The 11,399-nt window shown below is 40.8% G+C and overlaps 1 protein-coding gene across 1 annotated transcript; it reads right to left on the bottom strand.

The window, feature by feature from the left end:
* Positions 1 to 3,884: 3,884 nt before the first annotated feature.
* Positions 3,885 to 9,871, bottom strand: map2k2b (mitogen-activated protein kinase kinase 2b). Its single transcript, XM_080033942.1, has 11 exons — positions 8,996 to 9,871; positions 8,679 to 8,889; positions 8,384 to 8,530; positions 6,290 to 6,367; positions 5,949 to 6,000; positions 5,572 to 5,696; positions 5,219 to 5,432; positions 4,739 to 4,791; positions 4,535 to 4,596; positions 4,304 to 4,349; positions 3,885 to 4,148 (listed from the first exon to the last, which is right to left on the bottom strand). Exons 1-11 carry the CDS (start codon positions 9,082 to 9,084, stop codon positions 4,038 to 4,040), a joined length of 1,188 nt encoding a protein of 395 aa, XP_079890068.1. The 5' UTR covers positions 9,085 to 9,871; the 3' UTR covers positions 3,885 to 4,037.
* Between the last annotated feature and the right edge of the window lie 1,528 nt (positions 9,872 to 11,399).

An 11,399-nucleotide genomic window follows, 5' to 3' on the forward strand; every position in this document is an offset into this window, starting at 1 on the left:
CCATAGATAGTATAAAAGGATATAACACTAACTGATTAAGAAAATGCTCTAACGCGTTGAGTGCAACACGTGTATGCATTTGTGTTTTCATCAACGTGTGGAAAAGAGAAAGATAGTCGCAGAAAAAAACTAAAATTAATGTCACAGCTCATTCCTTTGGTCAAACTAGAATGAAACGACTAAGTTTAAAGCACGAGAGCAAGAACACAGATGCTTTTTTTTTGCTTTATGACTTGTACCTTGGTGGTTATGTAAACAAGGCTGCAGTTAATGTAGTGTTTGTTTTGAGCCTTTCTAAAGAAAACCTCAACTGGATTGAGGGGAAACAACCTAAATAACATCTGTGCTGGCCTTTTTACGAGAAAACTCAGCCATCCACTTTGTGGTTCGAGCACACACACACACACACACACGCTCAGCATGCATGCATGTGCAACTCAAGCACAAACCTGTGATCCATTAACAGTGTCTAAAGGCTGGTAATCACGTTATAACTTCAGAACTAAATAAATGTATAAAAAAGTAGTACCTGAATATTTTTTTTTACCACAGGAAAAGGCACTGAATGCTTAGAACTGCATTGCTGAATACATATGTATTTCATTAAGATGTAAGGGTAAAACTCAGATTTCTATTTTTAAAGCAGGCTTAAAGCTTTCAGTCAGTGTTAGCAGATCAACCTCATTATGACAAAACTGGTCTCATGTCACAGATTCACTTGTGAAGCTGCTGCAGCACACCTGGGAAAGAAGGTGCGTGGATATGGAGGTGATCATATCGCAGCTCTACTTTAAACATCAGACAAAGTTTGAGTGGTTGCCTTTTAAAAAGTAGGACGAATAGTACGGAGGTAAAACAACATCAAGGTGGTAGGGTAAGTCGCAAGACACACAATAAAGGCTATATTTAGAGTGGAACTCCATTTTCCTAACCCCCAAGTGTGCACCCTCCTCTCCACCCACGCTTTCCTGGGTTCTTTCTTCTTCTTCTAGACAAGCACTAAAGCTTTGTAAATGGGTTACCCCCATGCAGCCGCCCCCGCATCAGGTACAGTATGAAAAAAGCCTGGGGCATCCTGTTATGACTTCTGGTTTCCTGTTTCCTGTGAAAAATACAGCCCCCCCCCCCTCTCTTACACACATGACACACAACACATTCATGTACCTCTTGTCAAACATCAAATAGAACAGGCCTGAGTTCAGCTGCTAAAACCCCATACCAAATATAGTTTTTGTTATATATTTAATATAATTTGAGTGTGTTATCGCATATTTATTGTATTTGGGAATGTATACAGTGGCAATGGATTATTACCAACAAGACTCCACTTAAAATATTATAGTGTATATTTGAATGGGTAACACATACAGTGGCATTGTTGTGGTCAGTGACCAGCCCTATCCGAAGACACAAAGCTGCAGCATTGTGAGAACGTCATTACGCCTTAAGGTGACAAGAACAGCTGTTTTTCCCCCATTTTTCACGGCCTTTAATTTGTTTTTATTCCTTGTATACATATAATTTCACATGCCAACCGAGGAAGATGTACAAGTGTCAGGGGAGCACTGAAACAGCAATAACAGCGGTGGGTTCTCGAGTGTGAACAGTAGGCCCTTCCGTTTGACAAAAAAATAAGAAAATAACGCTGGTTGTGACACACAGCATGCTGCCACTGCGTCTACGTACAAACACACACACACGATACCTTAGCATTTCTCTCAATAGGGGTCAACCACATCTCTCTAGATCTCCCTGTGCAAGGATGCTGTGACAGTGTACACGGTTAATTGTCCCTGCACAAACCTGTCCACCCCACCCCTCTTTGATACTGTGGCATCGATGCATGGTTGCTCAGACTGAATTTTTAGCAAACTTGTTCTTGCGCTCATGTGTTAATCATTTTTGGAAGTTTGTTGTCATCTGTTTTATATTTGGCTAGTCTAAAAGCAGTTTTTCTCCTGTTGAGTACAACCCTTTATAGACACCCTAACTCAGTCACTTTCTCGCAAGAAAGAGAACAAAACCATCCTGTTCTTTTTCCTATTATTTTTTCTTTTAGCTCATCCCCTCCCCCTTTCCTGCAGATTTGAATTCATTAGCAATCAAAGAACCACTGACAAACGCCCAATCTTAATTACCCTCTCATTTGCATATTTGCATATTAATGACTGCAGACTTTGCTGTTTTTCTGCTGCAGTAGTCCCCCTCCCATCAACATTGCTCAGACATAGCCTCCCCACAATCTGCAACGCTACGCCTTTCCCCAAGCTCAAGGCCTCACATCCAGCCTTAGGTTGACAGACATTCAGAGGAAGACATTTCATTGTCACTCCAAAGTCAGACAAATTTATCGCGGTCTTTGAGTGATGTTTTGCAGCAGGGCTTTAAATCATTGTCCTTCTTTTGCCTTCAGTCAGTATAAGCCTTAGTCAACCATGTTGCAGCAACGTTTACACAATACACCACACTCATAGTACAAAGAGTATTTTGATATTCTTGTTTACATACTTTAGTAAGCACTAATACCAGAATACTTCAGTGCATTGCAACTGATATGCTTCCCCCTTCTGGTAGAATAAGTGTAAAACAGTTGAGTGATATTATGGCAAATAAGGACATCACGTTCGCGTGTTACAATACATACCATTTATTGACAATTATGACTTTATAAAGACAAAGCTTTTGATGATTTTACCATAGAAAACATCTATATCTTTAAACCGTTAAAGGAGGAACAACACAAATAGAACCAAACAAAAAAGAGCAAAATGCCCTAATCCAGCTAACCCTAATCACAAATCCATGTCCTGTATTACATTACAGCCAATACAAAGAGGTGACCACTTGTTTCTGCAGAGACTGCTCAGTGAGTCACAATGCAGCTTTCTCAAGAGAGAAAAGCAGTCTTGTTATAACAGGTAATTCCACGGAAGAATTGGTAAAGTATTTTCAGAAGCTCTCTGCGCCAGTGAAGCTTATCTGAGGCTAATGGTACCAGAACAAGCTCAGGATGATGCTTTAAATGAACAACTCCAACATAGAAGCAACAGAGGGTGCATTTAAGATTGTAACTTTTTTTTCTTCTCATTTTGGTTTTGACATGAGGCTCATGCTAAAATGATTTCAACAGTGTGCTTCATTTCAAGATATCTCAAAACAAGTAGAAATCAGTCACATCCTCAAATGCAAAGTCCTACACTCAATCATCTCCCGCTAACAGACACACCTAAGCCAATCTGATTTGTAAAATAATGTAGTCTTAAGTTTCTCAATGTGTTATATACGTGAATAACGTATATAAAAACAAATTAATATACATTTATCTGGCTGTACACATGTACAGGTGCTTAACCACGTTTGTAATGACTGGGATTGACACATGCGTGCACTTCTGAGAAACCCAGACCAGAAAAACTGAAAGGGAGAAATGAAAAAAGAAATGTGTGTTAAAAAAATGACACCGATTTTATATTAATTTCCATTCTCCTTTGATAGATATCTTTTCCAGTTCTGACATAGTTTGAACAGTCTGTATGACTGCAGGATGGTGGGTGAGGTTGAACCGCAGCCCAATGGCATTGCAGCATTGCTGAGCACTATGCATGGTTCCAATAACGGTAACAAATTTGAACGCAAACACTAGCATAAAGATTATAATAGGACCCCATCTAGCAGCTGTAGAGTTGTTAGTGTCTAAATAAGAGATTTGATTACCCATGAACCTGAATTAAACTTAACACAAATTTCCTCAAGTGATCAACCTCCTTGCATCATTTTATAGATGGAGACTTTGGAGGTTCACCTGAGGGATGATGTGGCCGACAAGGTGTATATGTTGGCATAAGGTTTTAGGCAGCAGCTTCTCTGTGTTTTGACACGTACATTGTGTGTGTGTGTGTGTGTGTGTGTGTGTGTGTGTGTGTGTGTGTGTGTGTGTGTGTGTGTGTGTGTGTGTGTGTGTGTGTGTGTGTGTGTGTGTGTGTGTGTGTGTGTGTGTGTTGAGAGAGTGTGTGTATGTGAGTGTTGAGAGTGTGTGTTCAGTCTGCAGTGCATGTAGGAGTTGTAGGTTGGTCCAGTCCAAGAGTTTTACAGAGCCAGCCAGCAAAGTCTACCTCCTCAGCTTCAGCCCGCTTGATGAACGTATGGTTCTGCAACAAAACAATCACATAAAAATAAGATTCTGGAGATTGAAAGCTCAATCATGTCAAGGGACATTGCACATTTTTCTAGAGCAAATGGGCCCAAAGAGAAAAGTAGGAGTATAAATTCAAACTTAAGCAGTAGTCTAACTGAGGTCACTGACCGTTAACATTTTCAAGTCAGCCCGCTCTGCTGGATTTTTGATGAGACTGAAAAATGAAAGGAGAGAAAGGAATCATTCAGTGAGCTTTCATCCATCCAAGTTGGTCAACAAAACAATGGATTGCACATTTATGATGACATCTCTAGTTAAGCGTTAAAAGATATGCGTGTGTGTGTGTGTGTGTGTGAAAAGGAAAAGCAAGCCATTTATGTAGGCTAAACACTGCCTCACCACTTGGTCACAAAATCCTGGAAATCCGAGGTGAAGACGCCATGTGGTAGTTTGGGAGGGGGCTGAAATACAGAAGTTAAAACATTTGATCATATCGGCCAACAGCAAAGAGCGATACCTTTCTTATTTAGGATGACAGTAAATACCTCCTGGAATCTGGGGGCAATTATGAGATGTTCTTTGGACAACTTGTTAGATTCTTACCTCATTCACTATGTAGTCGAGTAGTTCAAAGATAGCCATTACAGGACCGTGACCTGGAAAATAAGCCACGGTAAAAGTGTTTTATATTCAGCATTTAAAGCAAGACTGTTATGTAAAGACACACCATTTGATCAGCATTATTACACAGAAGGGATACAACAGAATCCTTATTACCAAACAGATTTAACACATATTTCTATAAATAAGATTACAATGGCAGATTACAATGGCAGTAGTTTTTCTACCAACAGGAAATGATGACTTACATTTACAAATGACAAACACCTTTTTCTGCGACAGAGGACACTTTAAAACACAAACAGTAAACTCTCCCCCTTGGCGTTCAGCATCCACAGATTGTCCAGGTTGGTATCATTTAGCATGCAACTTAAGGAAAGGTTGCATTCTTTGTCATGCAGCTTCCTAGAGTTGCAGTTTAAAAAAAAAGCTATCTCACAAGGTTCTGTGTGTGTTGCTCACCGCTGACAGATCTACCCGGTGGTCTGGGTCTGGGTGAAGTGCTGAGCGTCTCCCTCCGACCATCATCCAAGATGGGACGTCCAAATATGGCCTCAAGTTCTTTAGCATCCGGAGGCGGGATGGGGAAGCGTCCGATTGACAGCTCCACAAGGGACAACCCCATACTCCACACATCTGACTGCACAGAATAGTTGGTTCCCTGCAATCTCTCGGGCTACACAGCAAGCATAAACACCACCCAACAAATCAACATTACATCAACGAGAAGTTAGTGGTCTATATAGGGTAATGCGGAGGAGCTGATGTGTGTTCATCTTTTCAAGGTAAAACTTAAATAACGAGGCATAACATACCGACATATAGGATCTTGTCCCAACAAAGGAATTGGCCATAGAATCTATGAGCTGCCCGCTTACACCGAAGTCACACAGCTTGATCTCCCCACGCGAGTTCACCAGTATGTTTGAAGGCTTCACATCTGGTGGTGAAAATGGATATGTTAATAACAAAATGCCAACAAAAGGGACCATCTTGACCCAAACATTGTGCTGACTACGGCCAAAAACTTAACATTTAGATTTTTGTTATCTTTGACATATACTGTGTAAACAGGTAAATGTATAACACATGTTTTACCTAAACACGGTACACCTTGCTAATGTGCATTAGGCCTTATAGACGATAAACATCTTATGAAATACAATCATTTACTCCATGAAAGAACAATTACCTCTGTGCATGATTTGGTGTTTTTCTCTTAGGTATGCAAGGCCTCTCAAAACCTGTTTGGAAAAGAGGAGAACTGACACTAATCAATAACAGTAAATAACCTTAATGTGAAAACAACAAGAAACAAGCATGAAACCCATCTAGGCCCATGTGTGTGAATATGAAGTCCTTGGTTTATATTGAGCACAACACAGTAAATTGAAGAGCTGTGTGATATGACTACAAAAGCCCTGAGTAATTGGTTTCAATAAAGCAAAGAATTTAGACAAAGCCATTGATTCATTGATACCAATTATGTAATGACACATAATATTACAATAGCGAAGGTAAGCATACACTTACAGCAATGCTGACTTTGCCCAGGATCTCTTCGGGGATCCTCCGTGCTTCTTTAAGCACCTGGTCCAGAGATCCACCATCCTGCACAATTAGGCAAGACAACAATGAATCCATCAGGTCAGAATATAAATAACTTGAAAGCACATTGCTGGGGCCTGTTTCAGGAAGCAGGGTTAACAAACTCCACTCTGAGTTGAACAATTCTGAGATGAGCAACTCCGAGTGATCGGTTTCAGAACAGCCGATCATGGTTGGGTCAGTCAACTGAGTATTTTCACTCTGGGTTGAGCGCATGCGTAACAGCCATCGTCAATGGATCGCTGATAACATAATTCACCATGGCAACAGGAGAAAAAATGCAAGATCCCCCCACTTATCTAATCCTCAGACTTGAGTGTGAAATATTAATGAACAAACAATATCGTACGGAGAAGAATTAACAGGATATTATCTCAGAACTCCTCTGCAATTCAGAAAAGAACAGTGCAAACATTTTTTTCCTCAAGAGAATCACAACGCTTCTGTGTGAAAAGCAATATTTTAAGAAAACAGTTAAAATATTAAGGCAAGCGGTTCTTAAATCATGTGCAGTAGCCTAAACAGACTCTCGCTATTTTTAAATGGGGAGTGAAAGACTTTAAAGTCAGACAAATTAGGTGACAGTTTTCATTGAAAAGCTTGATTGAGTTCTAACCAAATCAATGTCCCTCAGCAAGTGATCACAGTTTAAATGATTAGCCTTGGCTACATATATTTCGATAGGCCAATTCATATTTATTTAACGAGGCTTGTCTGCGACTTTGGGAACAAAACACAAGTGAACAGTAACGGCCGCTTGCAGTGTCACATTTCAGCCTGACAGACGTCACAGATGTTAGAAAACTCCCAATAATCAAAAGAATTATAATAAAAAATAGGCCTAAGTGCAACACAAATAATTCATTCTGAATTTAGAGCATATTCACTGTGTGTAAGGTGGCCTATATGAACGACACAAGGGCCGAGAATACTGTTCAGATAAATGATCGATCAAACGTAAAATCAGCAGGACATGATAAAAATTTCCCGATGGAGAGTTATGTGGAGTAGTTTTGTTCAAACTGTGCACGGACACGTTGTGAGACGCCTTCTTCAGTTGGAACTGCAGAGTAAAGTGACACAAACTCAGAGTTGGTTCCCTCAAACCTATCAGAAAATAGGTTAGTCTCGCCGAGTCTGTTGCCACACTAACGGACTCTGAGTTGCGTTGAACCGGCTTCCTGAAACAGAAAACCCACGCTGCGTTTCAATTGTCGTTCAACATGCCATCGTTCACTTGCTCTCGGGGGAATCCCCGCCGCCATCATAAGTGTCGTTCCAATTGTCTGGAAACTGAAGTGAACTTGGTGAGATAGACCCTTCGGAGGGCTGAGTGATCGAGTGAACATCCATGGTCACTCCGAGGTGGATATCACCCACAGTGCACTGCAGATCTTCTTCTTCTTTTATTTTCCGGTAGATTGTATGCCTTTAGGGACATTGCGGCCACCCACAGGCCAAAACACCTCAATAAGCCTTTCCTATATCCATAGGAACAATCCAGTGAATGCATTGCAGTTTACACATTGCCGCTATAACGCCAACTGCTGGCAATTAGTAGGCCTATTTAAAACATATGTTTTTGGTTGAAACTAACAGAAACTATGAAAATATGTCGGACCAAACAATTTACAAGTGTAAGTAACAATATATTGATCATCTGAGTAATCATGTCGAAATTCAATGTTTGTCATGCTGGAAATGACTTTATGCAATATACTTTAGCAGAATGTTATAATTCTATAATATTTGCATTCAGAACTACCTAGTGTAACTAAGCCCACTCTCGCTCCGTGCTCCAAGTTCCCTCCGTGCGACGTATGCTGTTACGTCATACCAAGGGCTGAGGGTAAGTGAACGAGGGGAAGTGCAACTACTAATGACATGCTGCGCCAGAGTTTCCTCTAACTCTGGGCGAACAAACTCTGAGTTGCCTCAAAACCCGCTTCCTGAAACTGGCCTCTGCTATACAATGGAAATTAAAAAAGGGCACAGCCTCCATCGATTTAATTCTCTCACCATGTGTTCCATGCAGATGCTGGTCTCTCCATCGCTGTAAAATGCTCCATAGAAGCCCACAATGTAGGGAGAGTTACACTCATGCAGCACTTGAAGCTCCCGGATGATCTGGTTTCTGATTGCAGGTTTAATCTCAAGATGAATGAGCTGAACAGGAAGAGAGAATCGTTATATCGAATTGATCACTTGGTCCAGAACCAACAATGTCTTTTTCTACCAGGTTCAGAAGAAGAAAAAAAGAAATCCCATTTGATCCTACTCATATCTATAATGCAAATGTGTATTTGTAGATCACCTTTCTGGCCATGATTATTCCTGAAGGCTTGTGGCGTTCCTTATTGACGACTCCTCCATTGCCGGCGCCCAGCTCACAGACGCGGTGGAAGTCTTCGTCTCTCAACTCGCCAACTTTAGCCTTCTGAGTAAGGAAAGCTTCCAACCTCTTCTTCTGTTGCTCATCCAGGTCCAACTCCCCCATTATTTTCTTAAGTGTTTCTACACTGGCCCTGCAGAGACGGACACAGAACAGGAATAAAAACCACTTTCAGGTGACACAAATTCATGAAATAGTTATTGTATGAGAACATTAATGTGGTAAGGAGAATCACTTACTCAGAAGTAAGATCAGTGTTGGTAGAGTGGGATAACCCGTCGCCAGCAGGAGTTATGTTTAAGGGCACTGGCCTCTTTTTAGGAGCCATGTTCACTTGTGGATAAGTTTAAGAACTGATCTTAAATTACTCTTCTCTTGGGCTACAAATTATAATTTACAAATCTTAACACTGTCTCAGCTCTTTTTCATTTACAGGTCAACCTTAAATAGCAAACAGGCACAGGTTATCTGGAACAACTATCGATGACCTTATGTTTCTTGTCAGTGATCAGGCAGAACAGTTCAGTTAAAATGGACTAACTGAAGTATCACACTTAATACTTTGCAGGGTCTAGGCCTCAGACTCTGCTTAAACGATCATGCTCTAAATTACAAAACAACGCAAATTATTTCAAATGAGTGGATCAGTGGGTCGCTAACGTTAGCTGCTTAGCTAACGTTAAGTTAAGGGTTGGTTGTTTTAAATGGCGAGACCAAACACTATTTTAACTGGTTGGCACGTCAACGAGCACCACGGTCTCTGCACTAACGTAAAATAAGTGAATGTTGAACAAATCTCCGCTAAACTTGGAGCAACGTTAAGGCAAACATGAATATGTTCAAAGCCACAGCCATCACTTGCAGCACTTAGCGTTAGCTAGCTAGCTGATAGCAGGCAACTGGTTTACTTTATAGACGCTTCCGGTTCTGTTCCGAAGCCTGTCGTTTAGATTAGAAACACCAGCCTATAATGGGGCTGTAGTCTCGATTAGTTTATCCTTGCCCCGTCTCTCCACTGGCAGGTGTGTGGTATTGCTGCAGACAGACACCGGGTCCCAGTATCAGCAGTAGCCGCAGCGGTGGGGGCGCGGCGTGGATCAGGGGCCCAGCGGCACCACAGTGCCCCTTGTAACTGTGGCGCCAATCTCGCGATACTTCAGAAATTGACACTCAACTGTGTTAGTTAGTACTATCTATGGTTGGTAGCGTTAGGAGCGATATGTAGGCATCTGCTACTATCTATGCCTGGTAGGTGTACACGGGATTGTGAGATGACCCAACCCTCCTCACACGAAGGTTTTTTTTAATCCCATAACACCAAAGATATATGTCATGTTTATTGTCTAAACAATTATCGTGTTATCTTTATACTATATTTATTGCGATGCCTATTGATACAGTATGAATGATACTAGCCTACATATGTAGCCCTGTCACATCCGAAGACTGCACGAGGCACAGTGCATACAGTCCGATACAGTCATGGCATAGGCAATGACCCAGGCCATCATATTTTACATCAAAACATGAGTCTATAAACCCACAGTTCTTAATCTGGTCATAATTGAACCCATTTAAATGTCATACTGGCCATTATCATATCGTTGATGTTTTGAATAGGCTACTTTGAACATAAGATGCACATGATGAAAACAAGATGTATTGTGCAGATTTTTTTCTTCCATCTGAGCAAGTGCAGCAGCAAATTTAATGGCCCAATAGACTACATTACTGGCAAAAAAGAGAGCTTTTTACATATCCTGCTAACAAATATACAGGGCCGAAGACAGAAAACACTATAATAACAATGTTAACTAGAACATTAGTATGTACTAGTTAATCACAAACTATAAAGGTTTGAGGGAAATTTTGCTAAGCTGCCTCTTTAAATACACAAATCTTTCAAGATGACATTTAAATAATATGGCTTATTCTGTACTATATTTGAAAAGACAAGAGGACACTCAGAGGCTCTCTCTCAGAAAACATTGTCTCCCACCAACACACCAGAAAACACAATGTCCCAAGGACACAGATAAAGAACTTCTTGAAGGCGTGTGTCTTTTATTAGTCAGCTGTTGCTGTGTGATTTATTTATCAGCAGAGGGCGATATTGCTCATCTCATCTCTTTACTGCCTTCAGTTGTATATCCATGGTTGTATCTGATTGGGCTGTAGGCGTTTCCTTTGGACAGCTGCAGCTTTTAGAGATATGAAAGGTGGAACAGAGCGAGAGAAGAGCTATTTAAATGCATATTATCACAAACATAAATGAAGCTGTCAGTTTGTTTGCCCTGAACCATTTCTACTCCTTTGTGTTTACAAATATGTAATAAAAACAATAAATTTTTCTCTGAAAGCTGCCCAGACGCGCTCAATAAAAGTAGTAATGAAGTTATACAAGTTCCTCTTATTCACACTACGTTCGCACACACATACCTTCGAATGGGTTTGGCCTGGCTGATGAGATCAGTAAGTTTACTGTTTTTGGTGTCTGGCAGCAACAGGCTAAGAGCAGCAGCCGATATGCTAAATGTGCCAAAAATAACAAATGGTATAGGACCTTGCTGTTCACACCTGCAAAGAGATTATAAAGACACTTGAATCATCTGTTCACTTTCATCGGTTGCAATCGGTTGTCAC

The sequence above is a fragment of the Ammodytes marinus genome, assembly GCF_949987685.1.
Source record: "Ammodytes marinus genome assembly, chromosome: 9".
Lineage (NCBI taxonomy): Eukaryota > Metazoa > Chordata > Actinopteri > Uranoscopiformes > Ammodytidae > Ammodytes > Ammodytes marinus.